The sequence below is a fragment of the Gopherus evgoodei genome, chromosome 2, assembly GCF_007399415.2.
Source record: "Gopherus evgoodei ecotype Sinaloan lineage chromosome 2, rGopEvg1_v1.p, whole genome shotgun sequence".
NCBI lineage: Eukaryota > Metazoa > Chordata > Testudines > Testudinidae > Gopherus > Gopherus evgoodei.
In genome coordinates this window covers 237,931,871-237,957,049 of record NC_044323.1, presented here as the reverse complement: position 1 = coordinate 237,957,049, position 25,179 = coordinate 237,931,871, and the positions used below count along the sequence as shown (strand labels likewise).

Sequence of the window (25,179 nt, the reverse complement as noted above, 5' to 3'; positions counted from 1 at the left end):
GCAGTAAACCAGCGTGACACAATACACACAGGAAATGGCCCTGCTGCACTTTAAGGGATTTAGATCCACCAAAATGTCAGGCTTTCCCCCAAAGTTTAAGGGACACTTGCTGGTCAAACAGACATTTTCCTGTTATAACCTATTTACCGCCTGAGTCTCTTTTCTCAACCTCAGTTTTCTCCCTGCCCCATTTTCCCTGCTTCCATGATGACATTAGCTGGATGTGTGAGTCCTCATCAAGGAAGGAAAGAAGGAAAGGGGGGTGAGGAACTGAGGAGGACTGAACGAGTAACTGAGTTAAAAGCTAGCAGCTCTCAGCTGTTTCTCCCTGCTTCATTTAATAAAAGGCTCTGGCTATTCATTTACTTTCCTTATTCAATATATATTAAGCATTTCAAAAACTATATTGAAAGATTGTCTGGTTTCACTGTAGTATCCGCAAGCATCTCTCTAGAAAAATTCATTATTTTGTGATTTCACATCACTTCTTGGAGAGATCCCTATAGCAACAGTACATTAGAAGAACTATTCTTCCTTTCTCCAGTGGCAAAGGCAAACCTGCATCATACAAGGCCATGCAGCTGTATACCAGGACTCTAGCCTTCCCTAGCTATGTCTACACTACTGTGGGATCGACGCACTGGGGGTCAATTTAGCGGGTCTAGTGAAGTGCTCTCTGGTCGACTCCGGTATTCCACCAGGAATGAGAGGAATAAGGTAAGTCGATGGGAGAGCACTTCCCGTCAACCCAGTGCAGTGTAGTCACCGCAGTAAGTCGACCTAAGCTATGTTGACTCCAGCTACATTATTCATGTGCTGGAGTAGCATAACTTAGTAGTGTAGACATAGCCTAACACTTAAACAATTAGACTTAAAAACCATTGAGAGAGAGAAGTTTCAAGGGAGATATCTCTTCCTCTATCAGAGATTCCTGCCTTCAGCTATTAGCCACTTAGACTTTAGTGCTGGTATAATCCAGGTCTGCAAGCTACTGACATCTGAAAATCTACACAGGGTATGTGGGAGGATGAGATCACAGCAATGAAACAGGAGGGCGTGTTACCAAAGCATCTGTAAAATATACTGATTGAGCACATCTCCCCAAAAGCTTTTTCTGGCCAGGTTCCTACTGCACTGCAGCCAAATTAAAGTTACTCTTCCCTGGTAGAACTTCCAGGGTAGGGCTGTGGGTTTGTAGCTACCCTTCCTAGTGAATACATGTACCTCTCTCACTGGGAGGGTAAATCCAGTCCTCTTTGATCCCTGTGTTCAGGTACAGTTAACATATCACAGTCCTTGGTTATTTCAGATGAAGTTCAGGCCTTTCCCAGTGCCAAGTAAGGAGATGTGAGCCTTGTTTTGAAGAGAAGTACATTTCAGAAACAAAGACAATATCAACAATAACTTGATTTGGTTTTATTTCTCCTACATTCTGTGTGTAAAAAAACAAAACTGGGCTTGGGTGGGAGGATAGGATCGGTTGTTTGTTTTGCCTTTACAGGGGCTATTTTTGTATTTTATTTATTTTGCAAGTGATGGAAAAACACCAATACGCAGAAGTGCTTAGTTCATTTTATAAAGTCTTTGCTTTGTAGTACAGCAGAACCAATAATTATTCAGAGCTGATTACTACTACCATTCCCATTAGGATTATTTTACTTGAAATGCCCATTGCAAGTATGAAGAGTAAAGACAGAGTAACTAACAGTCCAGGTAGTATTTGCTTTGATTTGCACATATTTTAAAAATTAACATAATTCATTCCATTATGAAATTTCTTATTCTACTGATTTCTTTTTCTCTTTCTCCTGCTAGTCCATCAACTTTATCTGAAGCACTCTCTTGTTTGAAATAAATAGCGGGGTGGAAAACCATATAATAAACAATAAGACAAATAATACCTAACCCCAGAGTGAGAACAATTGTGATGCTCACAAATGTAAAATATAATTGCTCAGTAACTGAAGTCTTCCAGAACAAACACACACACATAATGCCTAAAGTTACAAGCACATGAGTGGCATAATAACTAGAAATATACATTTTTGTTTTTTCCCCCTTGACATTAAAAAATGTAAAAATAAGAATGATCCCAACAACAGTCCTGTATAAAAATTCCATCCTCTTAGATGTGCAGAATGTAGTGTGTTGCTTCAAAGTCCAGCTGAAGCCCAAGGTCCAAAGAAATATTAGCAGAAATATACTACTTATGATATTTAATAGGGTGACCAGTGCAATACTCAGTATCCAAGAAATCAGTGTGAACAGTTTATACAAGAGGTAGATTAACTTAGGAGGCACCCCAGAAAATTGATTTTTATCAGGCACAGATTTTCGTAATGATATCTGATAGTCAAGAGTTGACCAGGAAATGCTGCTAAAAGATGTGATGATGGAAGCATCTAAATAAAAAACAAGGATAGATGTTAGTTCCATGGGAAAACTTCATATATTTTTACTTAAACATTCTCTATATCTGAGAGGAAGAATGGTCCAGTTATGAGAGCACTTGTGAGATCCAGGTTCAATTCCTTGCTCCTCCACTAATTTCTGTGTGACCTTGGGCAAGTTACTTAGCCTTTCTGTGCCTCAGTTCCCCATCTGTAAAATGGGGATAATAGCACTGGCTTACTTCACAGAGGTGTTGTGAGGTGAAATATATTAAAGACTGTGAGGTGCTCAGTAATGGGAGCCATAGAAGTACCTTAGATACCAACCTATTCAATAAGTGAAAACAAGATAGACTACTCTGAAATGATTCCGTTGGTTACATCCATTAGCTTTCACTTATCAACACAATACAATGTTATTGTTAAATATTACTATTATAGATTTTAAAAAAATATTAATGTTAATGTTTAAAATTAAATAGACACAAGTTAAGAGGGAAGGTACTGTACATCTGGGATCAGGCTTGAGTTATGAGGGATTACAGATATCGGTTGCAAGGGTAAAGAGATACATACATATCGCATAACCGACATAGACCCAGATTGGGGTGCAAGAGTTTTTCAAGTGTCAGCGGATAAGTGGGCTCAGGTACGCCACCCATGGAATGTATGAGTCCAAGTCAGTATCGGTGTAGCGAACTTTTCCAGAGTTTAGTCAAATAGATAACCTAATAGAGGAGGTTTTTAATTAAATGTTAAATACAATTGTACTGGGATGTGACAGGGAATACTTTAAAGTGTTACCTAATACTAGGGATTGCCTTCTTAGTGGAGATTTAACTATATTCAACTTTCAAATGAGAGAGACTTACACTGACTGAAGGCAGCCTTGTCATGCTCCATCAGGATGTAAATCTGAAGAATGAGCTGGGGTGAGGTCTCCAGGAAAGTCTTAAATACCCTGAGCATACTAATATCAGTCACTGCATCAATGGCGCGTTTATGAATGATACTGGCAGGGCCCCCAGTAAGTTTATCTCCTGAGCTGTTTTGTTTAAAAGCAGCCTGGTAGCCATCTTTCAATGCAAACCAATACCTACAAAGAGAAATATATATATAAAAACGTGATTAGACGGATTGTTGTTTTTTAAGCACTGTTCTAAAAAATAGTGAAAACTAATTAAGCTTTCAGCCATTTGTTCTCAGTTCAAATTATCATTATTTGTTTTTAATTCTCTTTGAATGGAATCCTTTACGTCTTACTAAAGCAAAAATGCACATTGAGGTTAATGTTAGTGATGGGTGCAATCTAGGAAACAACTGAATGGAACGAAATTGGCCCGAGTAAAGACCATAGGACTGAGTTAATTAACTTCAATTTCTTTAAACAGGATATATTTCTGAATCTCCCCTTTTCTGCCTTCTTGTCCCCTTCTCTTTAGGATGACACTCTGATTCATTTTTCATGCACCCAAATCCCTAGATGTACACATGCAAACTGGAGATTGTGCATACATGAAACTATGCGTGTATGTATGTGTCCCTTAAAATGCACATCAGCTGATTTGCACATCTACATCAAATTTGCACATTCTTTTGTAGCTTCATTTTTTAAAATCTAGCCCTAATTATTTATTAAACACCCATAGGGACTTTCAATATAGAAAATAACTCTCAGGGGGACACATATTTCATACAATGACAAGATCTGGACGGTATCATATGATAAATCATATTCTTTGTCAGATATTGAGGGCATATAAATGACCTCTCAAAACATTTCTGTTTTCTCCTTAAGGCTATATAATCGTTTCCTTTGAAAGAAAACTAAATGGAATGATACATTATACTGGAGCTAGTGAATCATGACAGATTTACTTCCTGCCTTGTGAAGTACCTTTTCTGTTCAAGATATCTATATTGCCATGTGGGAGACCTAGGTTTAATTCTCAGTACCAAGTCATTTTTTTTTTCAGCCCTAGAGGAGTTGGCAGGGTTGTGGAAATAGAGTGCTTAGCCTTAGCCCCTTGAGAAGAGGGAACACTAAACTCTAGTCAAAAGAGACACCATTTGGATATTTAAGGAAGCAACTATGATCATCTGCACACAGAAATCTATTCAGTCCTCCTTGGGGAAAAAATGATAGCTGCAAGCAGACATAGGACCAGATCCCTAGCTGGTGTAAATCCTTTGACGTCAAGAGTTGCACCAGTGCTAGATAAGGATCTGGCCCATTGCCTCCAAAGTGGAAGTTTAAAGTAGGGTGGGGAAACCCTGCAGATAGTAGATATGTATAGAGGGGTAGCCGTGTTAGTCTGGATCTGTAAAAGCAGCAAAGAATCCTGTGGCACCTTATAGACTAACAGATGTTTTGGAGCATGAGCTTTCGTGGGTGAATACCCACTTCTTCAGATGCATGTAATGGAAATTTCCAGGGACAGGTATATATATGCTAGCAAGCAAGCTAGAGATAACGAGGTCAGTTCAATCAGGGAGTATGAGGCCCTGTTCTAGCAGTTGAGGTGTGAAAACCAAGAGAGGAGAAACTGGTTCTGTAATTGGCAAGCCATTCACAGTCTTTGTTCAATCCTGAGCTGATGGTGTCAAATTTGCATATGAACTGAAGCTCAGCAGTTTCTCTTTGAAGTCTGGTCCTGAAGTTTTTTTGCTGCAGGATGGCCACCTTAAGGTCTGCTATAGTGTGGCCAGGGAGGTTGAAGTGCTCTGCTACAGGTTTTTGTATATTGCCATTCCTAATATCTGATTTGTGTCCATTTATCCTTTTCCGTAGAGATTGTCCAGTTTGGCCAATGTACATAGCAGAGGGACATTGCTGGCATATGATGGCATATATTACATTGGTGAATGTGCAGGTGAATAAACCAGTGATGGTGTGGCTGATCTGGTTAGGTCCTGTGATGGTGTCGCTGGTGTAGATATGTGGGCAGAGTTGGCATCGAGGTTTGTTGAATGGATTGGTTCCTGAGCTAGAGTTATAGATGATATCTGTCTGTATTTGTGCAAGTTTCTTCATGAGGTTGATGGATTTCCACTCCATACGGCTAAATGCAGTGCCTTGCATGGTGTCAAGTATCAAAGGGGTAGCCGTGTTAGTCTGGATCTGTAAAAGCAGCAAAGAATCCTGTGGCACCTTATAGACTAACAGACGTTTTGGAGCATGCTCCAAAACATCTGTTAGTCTATAAGGTGCCACAGGATTCTTTGCTGCTTTTATAGTAGATATGGTGAGCCAAGTCTAAAAGAACAGGCTCTAAGGGCTAATTACCTCATTTATTTCCTGTGGAATTGTTTAGCAATAAACAAAGAGTCTTCAGAACCAGTTAACAACAAACATACAAGAAAGAGCATCCCCTAAGAAGTATCCATGTAGGCCCCACCCCTGTCATCTTTCAAGGCAAAGTAACGATCTCTTCCACTGAGTGCTTGCCCAGTGATTCATAAACATAATCATATGTGATTCATAAACATCTGGTGCAAATTGTCTGCTGAAGAGAGACCATTCAATTATCATTGAGTCCACTTTCAGATCCCTGGAACTTCCACTAGCCTTGTCCAGAGAACCTATTCTGACTCCACTATTGACAAAACAATGGGAAAACAGCCGTTCCACTAGGGAATTGACCTTTACTGTGCCTACTTTTTTTTGGTGTTGTGTCCCGTGGTTTAAGGTTTTCCTGAGAAGGCTGGTTCCAGCTCTGAAATATATACTAACGGTGAACAAATCTTAGAATTTCAGATTAGGCTCAAAGTAGCATCCAAAAGTTTGGACATTTGTCTAACATGTTCAAACCTCTTTGCTTTTCAAATCAGACTGTAAAACACACCAAAAAAAAAAACCCTTTTGACTCTATTTGTGCCTGAAATACCACACAAAAAAATAGACTGTTTTCAGAGATGCTGAAATGCCACAAACTTTCTAAAGCTCAAAAATATTCATATTTTGAGGTAAGTTTCTTAATTGAACCAAACCACTTCACATCACTAGAATATACACTCTCATCATAATGCCCTGTGCACACAAAAAAATGCTGCAAAAGTTATAATTTAACTTTAAAATAACACGATTTATAATATAAGACACCACTCCCCTTCAAAAGAGAGCTGTTTAGGAGCAGAGAGATAGGGTGTGCAGCATCTAAATCTTTTGCAGGGCACCTATTCAAGTAAATAATTTCTACTATACTCTTCATTGGACACATGCAGAGATCTATTTATCTGTTTTATACTGCTGCCCATCACCATAGTACTGAAACTTTTCCATGTAAAATTAATAGTGACATTCTGAAAGGATTCTAATGCAGGGACAATTTAAGCAAATCTCAGACTTCTTGCAGAGCCATTCTAGGGGGCTTCCAGTTACAACGCCCAAAATTCCAAGTGTGACATCTCTCCCTATATTTGGCCAACTATTCTACGGTGCTAGCTAGGGATTCACACCAGGGACATGGGTGGTGGAAATAGTGATTGTTTACAGAAATGGAATGCATCTGAGAACTGAGTTAAAATGAGGAAGCTACAACCACATCTGGCTGCTTCAGCAGAGAGTGAACAGGCATGGAAACCGAACTACCCTTTTCACCAGTGCAGGTGGGTGATCCTTCCAGGTCAGGGGTGAGGCACATTGGTGGCCTGCAGTACTGCAGCTCATGACAGATTTCAGTCATCTGAATTTTAAATATGTCACCTTTCACCAGCAGTAAGGGCCAAATCCTGCTCTGTGGCCATGGAGGATACAGGTCCTATGACAATGCTATGCTTTAACAGAGGAAAAGGAGAGAGGTGGGGTTTGAACCTCTATGCCACCTGCCTGCCTCAGTGCTCTGCTTTGTGTGGGCTCCTTGTGTCCAGCAATGCACTACCCATTGTCCCCAAAGAAGGCAGGGTGTACACCAGCCTTGGGGCTAAGCATTGCAGCAGTCACAGCTATGGAGCAGCTAGGCTACTACTTTATGGCCTACAGGGCTGATTCCATGCCCTTCTCCTTGCAGAGATCCTTATAATGCAGCCTTGACACACAAGCTGTGCAGTTCTTCCATGATTTGGCTCTGACTCCATTACTTAAAAGAAAGAAACTCACAGGTGGAATTGTTTTCTTGTATTACATTTGTTGCATATTTATTTTACTGTGTTCTGAGTAATCTGCCATAAATAAAATCCTACACTGCTTGGCAAAACATCTGTAACTTTTTCAAGTTATAAAACAATTAAGAATGCAAACATCTGGTTCTTGCCTCCAAAATGTAAACATCTGTAGAGTTTGCAATGTTTTCAAGAAAAACTGTTAAAGTAAATCAACCTGTTACACACACTTAACCATCAGAGCCTGAGTTTGTCCAAACACCAAGTAAGTGCAAATCTGATGCACTGAATATGAGCTCCAGAGCTCAGACCTGGGGGAGCAGACATGGTAAGAGGTGAATACCTCACATGTTGTTAAAGGGATTCCTCCAGAAAAAGGTGTATACTGGATGTTATAGAATCATAGGACTAGAAGGGATCTTGAGAGGTCATCAAGTCCAATCCCTTGCCTCATGGCAGGACAAAGTATTATCTAGCCCATTCCTGACAGGTGTTTGTCTAACCTGCTCTTAAAAATCTCCAATGATGGAAATTCCACAGCCTCCCTAGGCAATTTATTCCAGTACTTAACCACACTGACAGTTAGGAATTTTTTCCTAATGTCCAGCCTAAACCTCCTTTGCTGCAATTTAAGCCCATTGCTTTTTGTCCTATCCTCAGAGGTTAAGAAAAACCTCCCTCCTCTTTTTAACAATCTTTTACGTACTTGAAAACTGTTATCATGTCCCCCCTCAGTCTTCTCTTTTCCAGACTAAGCAAACCCAGTTTTTTCAATCTTCCCTCACAGGTCATGTTTTGTAGAACGTCAATCATTTTTGTCACTCTTCTCTGTACTCTCTCTAGTTTGCCCACATCCTTCTTGAAATATGGCACCCAGAACTGGACACAATACTCCAGTTGAGGCCTAATCAGTGCGAAGTAGAGCAGAAAAATTACTTCTCATGTCTTGCTTACAACACTCCTGCTAATACATCCCAGAATAATGTTTGCTTTTTTTGCAACAGCATTACACTGTTGACTCATATTTAGCTTGTGGTCAACTATGACCCCCAGATCCCTTTCTGCAGTACTCCTTCCTGGGCACTCATTTCCCATTTTGTATGTGTGCAACTCATTGTTCCTTCCTAAATTGTGTACTTTGCATTTGTCCTTATTGAATTTCATCCTGTTTACTTCAGACCAGTTCTCCAGTTTGTCCAGATCATTTTGAATTTTATTGCTATCTTCCAAAGCACTTGCAACCCCTCCCACAAACTTTAAAAGTGTACTCTCAATGCCATTATCTAAATCAGGGGTTGGCAACCTACAGCACGTGTGCCAAAGGTGGCACGTGAGCCGATTTTTACTGGCACACTACTGCCAGCCAGAGTCCTGTCTGCCGGCCCCGCTCAGCCCGCTGCCTGCTTGGGTGAATGGAATCCTAGGCCGGCAGTAGACTGAGCAGGGCCAACAGCCAGGACCCCAACTGACAGAAGCCGGTGGCCGGAACTCCAGACCGTCAGCTGGCTGAGCCGCTCAGCCCACCGCCAGTCTGGGGTTCCATCTGCTGGCCCCGCTCAGTCAGCTGCTGGTATAGGGTTCTGACTGCCGGCCCGTTGCCAGCCAGCGTCCCGGCCCCACTCAGCCCACTGCCGGCCTGAATGGACGGACTCTCTGGCTGGCAGCAGGCTGAGTGGGGCCAGCAGATGGAACCCCAGACCGGCAGCGGGCTGAGCAGCTCAGTGTGTTACTGGTCTGGGGTTCTGTCTGCTGCCTGCACCGCCATCCTAACTGCCGGCACCACTCATCCCACTGCTAGCCTGGCTGAACGGAATCCCAGGCTGGCAGTGGGCTGAGTGGGGTCAACGGCCAGGACCCCGGCTGGCAGGAGCCGGCAGACAGAACTCCAGACCAGCGGCGGGCTTAGCAGCTCAGCCCACTGCTGGTCTGGGGTTCCGTCTGCCAGCCCTTTGCCAGCTGGGGTCTTGGCCCCGTTCAGTGCGCTGCTGGCCTGGATGGATGGAACCCAAGCCAGCAGTGGGCTGAGTGGGGCCAGTGGACAGAACCCCAGACTGGTGGCGGGCTGAGCGGCTCAGCGTGCTGCCGGTCTGGGGTTTCATCTGCCGCCTGCACTGCCAGTCTGGGGTCCCGGTCACAGGCCCCGCTCATCTCGCTGCCGGCCTAGATAGACGAAACCGCGGGCTGAGTGGAGCCAGCAGTTGGGACCCCAGCTAGCAGGGGCCGGCGGACAGAACCCCAGACTGGCAGTGCAGGTGGCAAACGGAACCCCAGACCGGCAGCACGCTGAGCCGCTCAGCCCACTGCAGGTCTAGCGTTCCATCCGCTGGCCCCTGCCAGTCAGGGTCCCTGCCGCTGGCCCAGCTCAGCCCGCTGCCAGTCTGAGTTTCTGTCGGGGGGCCCCTGTAAATGTAAAATTTATTACTGGAACGCGAAACCTTAAATTACTGAAGACTTGGCATGCCACTTCTCAAAGGTTGCCGACCCCTATCTAAATCATTGATGAAGATCTTGAACAGAACCGGATCCAGAACTGATCCCTGCAGGACCACACTCGTTATGTCCTTCCACCTGACTGTGAACCACTGATAACTACTCTCTTGGAATGGTTTTCCAACCAGTTTTGCACCCACCTTACAGTAGCTCCATCTAGGTTGTATTTCTCTAGTTTGTTTATGATGTCATGAAAGACAGTATCAACAGCTTTACTAAACTATCAATTATCTATTCTCTCAGGATAGATTTGTTAGCATGTTCATAAATTATAAATATTTTAGTATCCATTCTGGCCACTCAAGCAGCTCATTTGAATATAAAACTTAAACTTATATAATTCTTGAAACAACCCAAGATTTCATTTAGCACCTGTAGATTTGCATATGAGTTGAGTGCCGTAAATAGACTGACATGCAAAATCAGGTCTATGAAAAAGTTTGCTCATTACAAAATAGCAACTACAGCTGTCAGCAATTTCAGCAGTTTAATATATTTTAAAAGAACACATTTCATCAATTATGTTACAAATGATACCTCACTTTACTAAACATGAAAGATTTTTTTTTAAATTCACTCTTTATTCTGTTTGTTTATAATATGTACTCCCTCATTTTGGACAATGAAAATAGATTGCCAGTTTCACTTTTTTTTAAAGTTAGTTCCAATCAGTTTTGCTTTCCGTTTTTTATGTATTAGCTCAAGGTTGCAATATTGGGAGGCAATACTGTAGAAGAGTGTTTATTTTTTAAAAAATATATATTTCCTTATTAATTAAAAGTATATCCATTAAAAACATTTATACTGATCTTAGATTTGTAGGGAAGAAGTGTTCACACACAATCTAAGTTCTAGGACAAACTTGATTTGGTCATGTCTCTCCTGTAGGGCTAAATATAAAAGTGCTATTTTTAAAACAATAACCGTTCGATAATATCTTTTTATTATTCTAGAGTTTGCTAAGAATTTGGTACTTGACAGACTACAGAATAGAATGTTATACTTTATTTACTCCTGAAAATGTCACACATCAGCTGTAAGTATTCAGCTGTCAGTTACTGCTTCTAGAAAGCTCATTTATTTTTATAGATACTGGGAAAGCCGGGGGGAAAGTGGTTCTGCCTTTGTGATATTGTCTTCACAGGCTGGAATGGAAATATGCATCCATTCCAAAGTGTCTGGAACAGAAGGATCTTTTGGATTCCACTCTCCATCTTCTGCCTTGAGCTGAGAGCAGGATTCAAATCAGACAGAGCTAGCTGTGAGGGCGCAGAAAATCACTGTGGACTGTAATCTCTGCTGCTTTATTTACCACTGTGATCTCTGATTGACTGTCTCCTTTTATTTTAATAGCAGTTTCTAATTATTTTTCATGTTGCTAAAATCTAAGGGCCAGGTCAGTCATCCCCTACATTGGGGAAATCTGTGAAAAAGGCAGGAATCTTTGCTTGTTTCCACTCAAAATATCCTCTTAATCATTTAATCTGGTGGGCCTGTTCTCATATGAAACTGGCCTCCTAAAACCATGGCAACATGCACAGGTCAAGGCTGCCTGTATTTATTGCTTTATGACCTCCCTGGCAGCATACCTGCTGCTTCCATAGATATGAGCCTTGAAGGATGCAGCTCACATAAAGTTATTGACAACAGTGTTTCTCCTTAAATCTTAAAGGGAAGTAGTCTCTTCTGTATGTTAATCTTCTGAATACCAAAAAGGGGCAGTTTAAGTTCTCAGTAGTTACAAAACCAAGTTTATTTTGTTTATTTGTTTGAAGGAAAGTACCCAAAATAGTAAACATACACTGGCAGAATATGAACAAATACATATTATTATTTAATCTCTAGCATAGGGGTGGACAACCTACAGCCTGGTGGCCACATCTGGCCCTCCAGATGTTTTAATCCGTCCCTCAAGTTCCCACCAGGGAATGGGATCCGGGGCTTGCCCCACTCCATCCGGGGAGTGGGGTCAGGGTTAGCCCCGCTCTGCACGGCTCCCATAAGCAGTGGCATGACTCCCCTCCAGCTCCTACACGTAGGGGCAGCCAAGGGGCTTTGCATGCTGCACTCACAGCTCCCATTGGCTGGGCAGGGGGGATATGCCACTGCTTCTGGGAGCTGCCTGAGGTAAGTACTGCCTGGAGCCTGCCCCCCTGCCCCCCACAGCCCTGCCCCAGCCTTCACCCCCCTCATAGCCAGATGTGGCCCTGAGGCCAAAGTTTGCCCATCCCTGCTTTAGCGCAATTAAACTATTGCAACATCCATCTTAACATTCTCTCTGAAATTTCGTCTTATGAATCCTCTACTTTTTAATGTTAATTGCCTCCCTGTCCACCAGTGGAAAAAGAATCACTTTTCTTGAAAAACTTCTTGCTATTTGCATTAGTTGCTTGAGGTATAGATGCCTCTGTTCTGCATTTGTGTTGCCTTGTACAAAATCCATACTTGTAGCAACAGAGCCTTTTGAAGTTTTGCTCTGAAATTCTCTCATCACTTTTTGTAAAATGCCTTGACATAGTCCTGGGTGCCACAAAACATACAAACTTATTCCAATTCCTAAAGGACTTAAAAATTCAGCTTAATTAAAATGATCTTCCAGATGCATCTGCTTCTGTTCAGACATATGTTTCTTGTCCCTGATTTTACATATCAAGAGACATGACGGCAGCTGCTAACGTAGCCCTCTGTTGTGCCACAATCAGCTCCTGAAGTTCAATCTTTCTCAGGTATCCTGAAACTCACTTAGACTCTGATCCTGAAAACTGCTCCAGATATGTGGACCTCTGCACCCAGGAGTAGAGCTGCTGAAATTAATCACCCCTTTCCTCCAGCATTCACTGTTAATGCTTTGTCCTATTTGTGCTTATCACTGTCCTGTTGTCTGATCTGAAACCTACCAACATCTATGGGAGCCTTTCCACTGAGTTTACATGGGCTTTGGATCAGGCCCCAGTAGGTAGATTATGTCAGCTTAAATCACCAATAATCATAATAATTGAATTCCATTAAAAAACTGTTGAGAATAAACATTATGTTAAAGGAATTAAATGTTTACCATTCTTTCTATTTTAATAGTCTAAGCTCTTATTAGCAATATAAACAAGGATTTTTAAATATATGGGTGACAGAATACACCCCTGTATTGATACCCTACATGCTATTGTAATAATCTTTGTACACGGTATGCCTTTTAAAGTATCATTTGAAAACTCATAACTTACTGGTCAGTTTTGTCCTCATAAGATGTTTAGCAACATTGTATATGAAGTTACAAGATTCCCCTGTACGATATTATTAACACAAACCCCACAGCCTGCCCAGGCAGAAGTCAGCAAACAGGTCTGTCCTAAACAAAGGAATGTGCACTAAGCAGTAAACAGGATCATCAAGCAGGAAGGGAAAACAAAGGAAGCTCAAACAGATGGAAAAAATCCAGTACGGAACATCCTTCCACATAGACTGTCTCCTGTTTCTCAGCTGGAAATGGTTTTCAAGAGCAACAATGAAACTATAAAAAGGAGGGGCAAACACACCAAAGAACCTCTCTCTCTCTCTCTCTCTCTCTGCTAGCCCACTGCATTCTCTGCACTTGAGAAGACAAAGGAAACAACCATTGGACTCTGGGGAAGCGGTCCTGACCAACCACTCTCAGGCTGGATCTCTGGGCTACAGCCCCCTAGTTCCCAACCACATTAACAACACAAGCCCAACTTGTTTTTTGGCATCTGTAAATTATCCTTCAGGAGTCTGTAACAGCAGTGACACAAAACATTGTCTTAGAAACCATTACTGATTCATTCCTCCCAAGGTAAAAAGCATTTAGGAAAATTGGTTATCATACTGAAAGGCCTGGGCACATACTTCCTTACTTAACCTCTCTATCCATAGCTCAAAAGAGGTTCAGCTTATTCCCATTTCTGAGTTGGGAGAGCCGGCCTGTCCTGCTTGCAGTATACTCCCTCCGTCAATCTGGATGTCAGGGTACATCTACACTACGGAATTATTCTCATTTTACATAAACCGGTTTTGTAAAGCAGATTGTATAAAGTCGAGTGCACATGGCCACACTAAGCACATTAATTCGGTGGTGTGCGTCCACGTACCAAGGCTAGTGTTGATTTCCTGAGCGTTGCACTGTGGGTAGCTATCCCATAGCTATCCCATAGTTCCCTCAGACTCCCCCGCCCCTTGGAATTCTGGGTTGAGATCCCAGTGCCTGATGAGGCAAAAAACGTTGTCGCGGGTGGTTCTGGGTACAGCCTCACCCCTCCCTCCGTGAAAGCAGCAGACAACCGTTTCGCACCTTTTTTCCTGGGTGAACTGTGCAAACGCCAAAGCACAGCAAGCATGGACCCTGCTCAGCTCAAGACCGCAATTGTGGACGTTGTAAACATCTCACGCATTCTCGTGCAGTCTATGCTGAACCAGGACCTGCAAAACCAGGGAAGGAGGAGGCGGCTACGGCAGCGCGGCGACGAGAGTGATGAGGACATGGGCACAGAATTTTCTCAAACCGCTGGCCCTTGCGCTTTGGAGATCCTGATGGTAATGGGGCAGGTTCTAGCCATTGAACGCTGATTTTGGGCCCGGGGAAACAAGCACAGACTGGTGGGACCGGGTAGTGTTGCAGGTGTGGGACGATTCCCAGTGGCTGCAAAACTTTCGCATGCGTAAGGGCACTTTCATGGAACTTTGTGACTTGCTTTCCCCTGCCCTAAAACACCAGAATACCAACGTGAGAGCAGCTCTCACAGTTGAGAAGCGAGTGGTGATAGCCCTCTGGAAGCTTGCAACGCCAGACAGCTACTAGTCAGTCGGGAATCAATTTGGAGTGGGAAAATCTACTGTGTGGACTGCTGTGGTGCAAGCAGCTAAAGCAATCATTAAGCTGCTGCTACAAAAGGTTGTGACTCTGGGAAATGTGCAGGTCATAGTGGATGGCTTTGCTGCAATGGGATTTCCTAACTGTGGTGGGGCGATAGATGAAACCCATATCCCTATCTTGGCACCGGAGCACCAGGGCACCCAGTACATAAACCGCAAGGGGTACTTTTCCATGGTGCTGCAAGCACTGGTGGATCACAAGGGACATTTCATCAACATCCACGTGGGATGGCCGGGAAGGGTTCATGACGCTCGCGTCTTCAGGAACACTACTCTGTTTAAATGGCTCCAGCAAGGGAATTACATCCCAGACCAGAAAATAACAGTTGGGGATGTTGAAATGCCTGTAGTTATCCTGGGGGACCCAGCCTACCCCTTGATGCCATGGCTCATGAAGCCATACACAGGCAGCCTGGACAGTAGTCAGGAGTTGTTCAACTACAGGCTGAGCAAGTGCAGAATGGTGGTAGAATGTGCATTTGGCCGTTTAAAGGTGCGCTGGCACACATTACTGACTCGCTCTGACCTCAGCCAAATCAATGTCCCCATTGTTATTGCTGCTTGCTGTGTGCTCCACAATCTCTGTGAGAGTAAGAGGGAGACCTTTATGGCGGGGTGGGAGGCTGAGGCAAATCACCTGGCCGCTGATTATGCACAGCCAGACACAAGGGCGATTAGAAGAGCACACGAGGAAGCGGTGCGCATCAGAGAAGCTTTGAAAACAAGTTTCATCACGGGCCAGGGTACGGTGTGACTGCTGTGTTTGTTTCCCCTTCATGAACCTCCCTCCCCCCCCTTGTTTGACTCATTCCCTGTAAGCAACCCGCCTTCCTGCTTCGATTGCAGCTTGCTTCCTAAGGAAATAAAGTCACTATCATTTAAAAATCATGTATTCTTTATTAAGTCATTATAAAAAGAGGGAGAGTACTGACAAGGTAGCCCAGGTGTGGTTTGGGAGGAGGATAGGAGGGAAGGAAAAGGCCACTAAAAAATTTCAAAGTAATGACAGCCTTTTGGTTGGGCTGTCCACGGAGATGGAGTGGGCGGGTGCATGAAGCCTTCCCCCACGCGTTCTTACACGTCTGGGTTAGGAGGATATGGAACATGGTGAGGGGTGAGGGTGGTTACACAGGGGCTGCAGCAACACTCTGTGATCTGCTGCTGTTCCTGAAGCTCCATCAGACGTCGGAGGATGTCAGTTTGATCACGCAGCAGCCCTAGCGTTGCATCATGCCTCCTCAGATCTTCCTGCCGCCATCTCTCATCTCGAGCGTCCCTCCTGTCCTCACGTTCACTGGCATCTTTCCTGTAATTTGATACCACATCCTTCCAGTCATTCAGATGAGCTCTTTCATTGCGGGTCACTTCCATGATTTCCGAGAACATTTCATCTCGCATCTTTTTTTTCCACCGCCTTATCTGAGATAGCCTTTGGGATGGAGGAGGGAAGCTTGAAAAATTTGCAGCTGCATGAGAGAGGGAAAAAAGGGAGAAGTATTTAAAAAGATACATTTTACAGAACAATGCTTATACTCTTTCACAGTGAACAACACTATTCACCTTACATAGCACACGTGATCTCTCTACAAGGTCGCATTTTGCATCTTAATATTGAGTGCCTGCGGCTCTGGTGTTAGAGATCTCACAGACGCAGGTCCGGGCAGCAGAATTTGCCTTGCATGCGTCCATAGTAAGCCACGGTCTTTCGACTTCTGCAGCCTTAATATACACAGTGACTTCCTTTCCCAAATACCAAGCAAAGTCCATTCAGTGCTGCTTCTTTCCTGTTAACATGCAGAAACAGAAACCACCACCCCCCATCCAATTCTCTGGGATGATCGCTTTACCCATCCCCGCACTGTGTGGCTGGTATCATGGAACATCACTGCTAAACACAACCCCTTCCCCCGCCCCACACCACGTGGCTGGTAGCAGGAAAGATCCCTGATAGCCAAACGCAAAAAAGCTCAGCACCAGTCCCACCCTCCCCCTGCTTGGCTACCTGCAAGGAAGGATTTCTATTAAGCAACAGGCAAACAGCCCAGCAGGAATGGCCATCTCTGTCCCCTTAATTAAATTCCTGAATTTCAACTAGGTTACCATGAATGATATCACTCTCCTTAGGATAACACAGCGAGACAAAGAATGGATGTTGCTTGAATGCCAGCAATCACCAGGACAATACGCAGCTAGGCTTTGTCATGCAATGATACCAGATCACTTGCTACATGCCTGGCGTGGTCAAGTGTCCTACCATGGAGGACGGAATAAGGCTGCTCTGCCCAGAAACCTTCTGCAAAGGCTTTTGGAGCACCTCCAGGAGAGCTTCATGGAGATGTCCCTGGAGGATTTCCACTCCATCCCCTGACATGTTAACAGACTTTTCCAATAACTGTACTGGCTGCGAATGCATCCCAAGTCCTCAGGGCAAATTAATCATTAAAAAATGCTTGCTTTTAAACAATGTTTTATATTTACAAAGCTACACTCACCAGAGGTCGCTTCCATGGTTTCATTGTCTGGGCTACTGGCTTGGGAGGGTAATTCCGTCTGGGTGAGAAAAAGCTTCTGGCTGTTGGGGAGAACAGAGTGCAGTGTGCTCTCTGCAAGCTCGTCCTCCTCTTCCTCCTCCTCATCTTCCCTGTCCGCAGAATCCTCAGCCATGGCTGAGATTACCACCCTGACCTCGGAATCCATGGACAGGGGAGGGGAACTGGTGGCGGACCCCCCTAGAATTGCATGCAGCTTAGCATAGAAGCGGCATGTTTTCGGCCCTGCCCCGGACCTTCTGTTTGCTTCTTTGGTTTTCTGATAGGCTTGTCTGAGCTCCTTAACTTTCACATGGCACTGTACTGAGTCCCTGGTGTGGCCTCCCTGCATCATGGCCTTCGAAATTTTTTCAAATGTTTTTTCATTTCGTCTTTTGGAACGGAGTTCTGTTAGCACGGAATCCTCTCCCCATATAGTGATCAGATCCGGTACCTCCCGTGCGGTCCATGCTAGAGCTCTTTTTCGATTCTCAGGAGACTGCATTGTTACCTGTGCTGATGAGTTCTGCGTGGTCACCTGTGCTGGTGAGCTCTCCATGCTGGCCAAACAGGAAATGAAATTCAAAAGTTCGCAGGGCTTTTCCTGTCTACCTGGCCAGTGCATCCGAGTTCAGATGGCTTTCCAGAGCGGTCACAATGGGGCACTGTGGGCTACCACCCGGAGGCCAATACCGTCGATTTGCGGCCACACTAACCCTAATCCAACATTGTAATACCACTTTCAGCGCTACTCCTCTTGTCGAGGAGGAGTACAGAAACCAGTTTAAAGAGCCCTTTATATCGATATAAAGGTCCTCGTTGTGTGGACGGATGCAGGGTTAAATCGGTTTAATGCTGCTAAATTCAGTTTAAATGCGTAGTGTAGACCAGGCCTCAGATTCCATTTGTTGACAACCCATTTCACACTTCTCCTCCCCGAGGCCAGATTTTTTTACGTTTAGGATTCTCTTTGCTCAGCCTTGACAAGAATAAACCATTCTAGCCTGGATAGAGCCAGATATGGGGTATTCCCCAACAAATAGCTCTCTCCAGGACTCTTATCTGTATCACCCCTTTGCTTTCTGCTAATTTCACCCTTAGCCTCCTTTGATATAACACTTAGCAGTTAGGTAGGTTAATATCAAACATAACCTGACGAGGATATATTTATTTTTAAAAAATACAGCTAATGCCCTCTTTCTCCTCAGAGAAGGGAAGCCAGAGGAGGGACGTAAAGAACAGGTGACAGAGCAATGAACCAAGATGATCTTAGCAGCAGCATTTTGAATGGATTTGAGAGGGGCAAGAGTATACAGTGAGAAGAGGAGGGGCCAAGGACAGGGTCCTGAGAGACTCCTACCAAGAGAGAGAAGCTGATAATGTTCCTTTAATACTGAAGGATAAATCTCAGTATGGCTAGACAAATCCACCAAATATATGGGTCTGCTAAGTGGATAAAAATGTGGCCAGCCAGATAACAGGGACATTTGTAGCCCAAAATTAAAATCTTGTAAAAACAAGCTTTTATAAAACCGAACACCAATTTTCAAAATTAAAACAATCATTTTAAAACAAATTAATATTCTGCAGCAGTGTTAGAAACACTAGCATTGCAACAGGAAGAACATGAAAGTAAAACTGACTGTAAACAAAAGTGAAACTTAGTGAAAGAATATATGAGAGGCGAAAGTAAAAAAAGAAAGTAAAGTAAACCGGATCTTAAAAATTATTTCGCTCTTAATAATCTAAAGTTTACTGGTAAAGAAAGTTGTTTGAGATTTTTCAATTGGCATAAATGCACTTTTTTAGAATGTCCACAGTTTATAAAAGTATTTTAAGGAGCATTTAAAATGAGCATTTTCTTCTATGAAGTACATGCTAAAGCACATAGTATCTTTAGCAAGTCTACATTTTCCCAGCAAGAAACCTGTTACTCACAACAATCATACTCATAGATAGATTAAGATCCAGAACCTCTGAATTTCTCAACAAGAAGTTTTCACATCGCTTTTAAAAGGGAAATGATATGTAGTCTCAACATAGATGCAAACTGAATTGAAAATTACTTTTAAAAGCCACAAACAGAGCTGAAGGAAAAATTTTAAATTTACTGAACATGCACCTGTCAGCAAACAGGGATTTTAGTCACCATGGACGTGAGCCTGCAAACACTAACTACAGAGCTCAGTGCTTAATACCATGAGTAATTGCTCATTCCTATCCTCCAAACTCAACTTTCTTTCTACCCATATCACTGCACCTTCCATGTTAATGAATTTCTTTCACCTCAGCTACCCTCAGGGGCAATTCTCCCCTAAGTATCACCCTAAAAACTTCTTTTTCTTTATCAGTTACACAACTGACTTTCTCTGTCCAATATTTTTATGTAATATGTCCTGTATAAAGAATGTGGTACCAAATTAAATTGAATTGTAACAGTTACAGCTGAAATAATTATTGATAAGGAAAATGAAATAAGTAAGACTTATATCTACATCAAAAACACCAAATTTACCACTAGCATAAGGGAACACAATTCCACTGACATAAGTAAAGTTGTGGTTGCTGTCACAGCAGTAGATTTGATCTGGAAGTTGTATTAACATAACAATAGGGCTTCCAGTTTAATGGGTTATTAATTTCATGGGGTGGGTATTTTTAGCAATATTTGAGTTTTACATAGATGTCGAAAAACTAGGGTTTTTCGGGGCTCTCTCTTTGTACTTACTGTAATGAGTAATGTATATTATATAATAAGTAATCTCTTTGTAATGTTACCTAGTGCACGTAATGTTGTACTGTTTCAAACAGCACTTTGTTAAAGCACAGTAAGGAACCTTTAGTGTGTACCAACAGGGTCTACACAGACCAATTAATGCACAACATATTAGTGTGACTTAAAAATCACGCGCCCTGAATTAGTCCGCATTAATGCTCTATGTAGACAAGGCCTTAGATACAAGTAAGCACTTCAGGTGTTTTTCCAGAGTTTATGGAATAAACTCTGGTTTTTATTGATTGATTGAATGTGGGGTGTTTTGGTGCTGTTTATCGGTTAGTGAACCACATAAAAGCAATATGATTTATTTTTGTAATATTTGAAAGTTGGCATTTACCTTGTAAAAATTCCACCATGCAAGAAATGAAGTAGAAAAATCCAGTTCAGCTTCCCAGGATCAGGACTTCCACAGTCATCTTTAAACCATTCATAACTAAATATCTGTACTATTATTGATGACAGCAACCTAAAAACCAGTGTCAAGATACCTAAAGAATATTGTCCCTCACAGAAATAGTTACTAGTGACCCAGATATCTGCTGCAATATCAGCTACATAAATTACAATTCCAAGAACTGACATAGTAAAATTCCACTTAGTAAATGTCATTATGAGTTAGTTTTTCATTATTGTCACCGTGTTATCACTTAATATAAGAAGGAGAAGAAGTCAGAGCATATCTAAATACACTCTTACACCTAGTGATACAACCTTCACATAATGTTTTCTATAAAGGAAAGCTGTAGTGTATATTTTCAATATGGAAAATTGAATCAAAATAAAGAGAATTCAAGTTTTATGCTCTTTACTAGAATACTAAACTAATTCCATTGCTACATGTCCATTCCAGAAAGCATACATGTAAACATCTTTTTAATTACGCTGGTAGATGTCATTCTTCCTAGTTGCTGGCTCCTGAAAAATAGGAATAAATGAAGAGTCACCAATAACAAGAGCAATAATTCAGAGAAGCATAAAGCCCCGCAGCAAGTCACATATAATTTAAAAGGAAAAGAAAAGTGTATGGGGGATGCTCATGGACAATCACTGGGGAAGATAAACTTCTGACCAGTTGAAATTACTCTCCTGACAGCAGTGATTCTGAACCTTGCCCAGTACCAGTGATGGAGCTCAGCCCCCAGTTGCTATGATGAGGACGGTTACCAGTTGTTCTGTACCATCTACTTGGAATGACAGGGAATCATTCCTATTTTTACCCAGGCACCCCCGGCCAGCCTCACCTGAGGCCAGCCAGGAGCACTCACGGGCTCATGACAAGGACGGCTAGCAGTCCTACTGCACCATCTGCCACCAGGGAGGGGAGAGGAGCGGATACTGCTCTTCATTGCTGCAGCATCGCGTCTACCAGCAGCATTCAGTAGACATAGGGTGACATTCAAAGAAGTCAAGAAATGATTTCTTTCCCATTTCTTTCACGTGGTGGGGGAGGGAGCAAGTTGTCAAGCTATACCCTGAACCACGCCGGACAATGTGTTTGAACATGCAGGCATTGGGAGCTCAGCCAAGAATGTAAATATTTTTCGGAGACTGCTGTGGACTATGGGATAGCTGGAGTCCTCAGTACCCCCTCCATCCCTTCATGAACATCATTTGATTCTTTGGCTTTTCATAACACTTGTCATGCAGCACTGTGTAGCCTGGAGATTTTTTTCAAACGTTTTGGCATTTCATCTTCTATAATGGAGCTCTGATAGAACAGATTTGTCTCCCCATACAGCGATCAGATCCAGTATCTCCCGTATGGTCCATGCTGGAGCTTTTTTTGGATTTGGGACTGCATTGCCACCCGTGCTGATCAGAGCTCCACGCTGGGCAAACAGGAAATGAAATTCAAAAGTTCCCGGGGCTTTTCCTGTTTACCTGGCCACTGCATCCGAGTTCAGATTGCTGTCCAGAGCGGTCACAGTGGTGCACTGTGGGATACCGCCCGGAGGCCAATACCGTCGATTTGTGGTCACACTAACCCTAATCCGATATGGTAATACCAATTTTAGCGCTACTCCTCTCATTGGGGAGGAGTACAGAAACCAATTTAAAGAGCCCTTTATATCAATATAAAGGGCCTCGTAGTGTGGACAGGTACAGCATTAAATCGCTTTAATGCTGCTAAAATCGGTTTAAACACGTAGTGTAGACCAGGCCTGAGTCTATGAGCTGTGGAATTCATTTTCTTTGTCTCACAAAATTCCATTCAGTTTTTGTTGAATTGTAAACTGTTAAAAGTCACCAGTTCCCTTCTATTCTCTCACATGCATGTGTCAGGAAAATTTTGGCAGCATACCAAAATAACCAAACATATGTACATTCCAAAATGTCAGGCTCACACCACAACCAAAGCAGTATCAGACAGACACTTAATGGGTAACACCTGGGGGCCACCAGCAGAGCCGGGGCAGGAAGGATTGGAAGGAAGAGAGTTGGGCTGGGCTTGCTTCGGATTTTTGGACATCTGCCCACTAAGAAGTGAACTGAGACCATTAGCTAATATGACATAGACCACAAGAAAGACATGACGATTCTTAATTGATATTGACCAGACCAAATTTTGAATAGTGACCTACCTATTACGAGTCTCTTGTTCTGTCGACTTCCTATCTCAAGTCTTGGCCTACCTGTTGTCAGTAGAGTGACATACTCTCAGAACTCAGATACCTGGAGTCCCTTCATCTGACAAAAAAAAATTTTTCACTAACTTCTTCCAAATATCAAGAGCAATTGACATGATCTGGGGAGGCTAGGGGAGTAAACTTTGGTTCACAGTATTGCATGAGCTAAACTGAACTTTGCTCTTACTAATATTTCATAACCTAATAATAATTCTTTCATTTATGTAATATTTAAATTGGCAGCCTGTTAGATATGTTTCTTCAGAAAAAAATAATGCTCTGAATATACTCGATATATAAGGATCACTTCACTAACCCTTAATATTTAACTGCCATTGTAATGGGTCACAGTAACTATTGCACAGTTTTTAGGATGGTGGATGAAGAATAATATCACTATTTGAAAATATAAGAAGGATGTAGCTATTGGCCACTACAGGAGGCAGAATAAGACTAGATGAATAAACAGTCTGATTCAATATGGCAAGTCTTATGCTTCTATTTGGACAGGGATAATATAATTGTTGATGTTGATATTTTCCAGGATAGCAGGATTAACATGTATAATGGGCAATATGCTATGGGATATCTGGGGGCAAGTTTTTAGGTGACTTCAGTCATGGTCTGTGATTTTTGTGCTTGAAATATGTGTGTGTAACTTGGGTAGTTAGACTTCTAATTACTCATATAAGCCCCATCTCTGTATTCTCATTTCAGTATCTGAGCAACTCATAAACATTAATGAATTCATCCTCTCCACACCCTTCACTAGGGAAGCATTGTGATCAGTATTTTGTCAAGGCAGCACAGGAAGTCTGTCACAGATCCACAAACTGAATCCATATCTCCCAAACTTCACTCTACTGCCTTAATCACAAGACCATGTACAAATGCCTTTTTGCAGATACATCTGAATTGTCAACTGGAAATCTGACGCTTAATGTATACAAGTGTTTATGTGTAATCTATGACAGTACTTCCAATAGTTAAAGCATCTCCTAATGCCATGTCAGGTACAAGTTCAATGCTGACTTGGAGAAGGGTGTTTTCTCCTATGCCCTACAGCACACTTGGAATCTCCTAGTCCCTGATCCAAGACCTCTAGGCTCAAAACTTACTTACCATACAAGATCTGTTAAGATATCATCCATAAGAAGTACAATTTAAGTATCCTGTGCTGAAAAATGTGCCCATTCTGAAACCCAGCATACTTTTACACAATCATTCTGAGATAGAGCCGAAACTGTAAAATACTAAAAAGTAGACCTTTACCGCTTGAAATATATTTAAAAACACCATCATAAAATGCAAACTTACCTTAATACCTGCCAGGTCAAAGTTTTCACTGTCAAATCCATAGTGTGCTCCAAGCAGCTTTGAGGGTCTGAACATTTCTCATTCTTTCACTGTGTGTCTGGAAAGTATGCCATCAGCAAAAGTGAAAGGCTATGTGGCATAATGGAAACTGAAACTTAAATCACCTGTTGACCATGTGACATAGTTAATAAACTGCTAGCTATCTGGAACTGTCAATCCTTATGAATGTGTATACATTATTTAAATAAGAATTCTAAAAGAGCCTTGATCTATGGATTTTTAATATAATCCTAAAATAAAGGTTATTTAACTAAATCTCATTTCAGGTCTTTCACTCCATAAAATTATATCCACCTGTCGAAATAACACTGGTTTCTTAAGACTTATTGATCAAAATCAATATACATATATGTAGATTTAGCCAAGCCTGTGAATATATTTGACTTATTAATAAATAAAGAATTGTTCAGCAGGTGTCTTTGCAATAAGATACATTGTGAAATGTATACAAATGGTAAAGGTTTTGCTTTTTCATGCAATGAGATGAACAGATGGCAGATGAATATGTTTTGATGCTTGGAACAGGTAAGTGGTACAAAAAAATTCTCTCTGGCAAAAATGCAATAATGGGGAAGCATAAAGATTCAACAGATTAAAAAGGGAACATCTGCTGATTGCTAGAAAATACATATTTTTAAATGTTTTTAGCTGCAATTGCAAAAGTATCAAAATAAACAAACAAAAAAGCTCAAACAAAAAAAAATCCTATCTCACTAATACTTCTAACTAGCACCTTCTAAATTATATTGGAATGATTTATTTTGTGAAATCATCTGCATTACCCTATTCAGCAAAGTTTGTATAATAAACACAGAATTGTATTTCCATGCTTAGATGCTATTATTTAGCCTCAATGAAAAGCTTTTACTCTCAGCAGTTACACATATCACAGGCAAAAGATAAAAGCTAAGAGCCACATTTTTAAAGGTGTTTAGGTATCTATTTGCACCAAAATATTTTTTTTTAAACTTGGCCATGAGTTAATATCATTTGGTTGTATAATA

General features: G+C 42.1%; 1 protein-coding gene across 1 annotated transcript; it reads right to left on the bottom strand.

Annotated features, from left to right (window-relative positions):
* Positions 1-1,545: 1,545 nt before the first annotated feature.
* On the bottom strand, positions 1,546-24,236 carry XKR9 (XK related 9). The gene is made up of 5 exons (XM_030549577.1): positions 24,116-24,236; positions 22,754-22,859; positions 20,509-21,086; positions 3,263-3,486; positions 1,546-2,402 (listed from the first exon to the last, which is right to left on the bottom strand). Exons 3-5 carry the CDS (start codon positions 20,778-20,780, stop codon positions 1,759-1,761), a joined length of 1,140 nt encoding a protein of 379 aa, XP_030405437.1. The 5' UTR covers positions 20,781-21,086; positions 22,754-22,859; positions 24,116-24,236; the 3' UTR covers positions 1,546-1,758.
* Between the last annotated feature and the right edge of the window lie 943 nt (positions 24,237-25,179).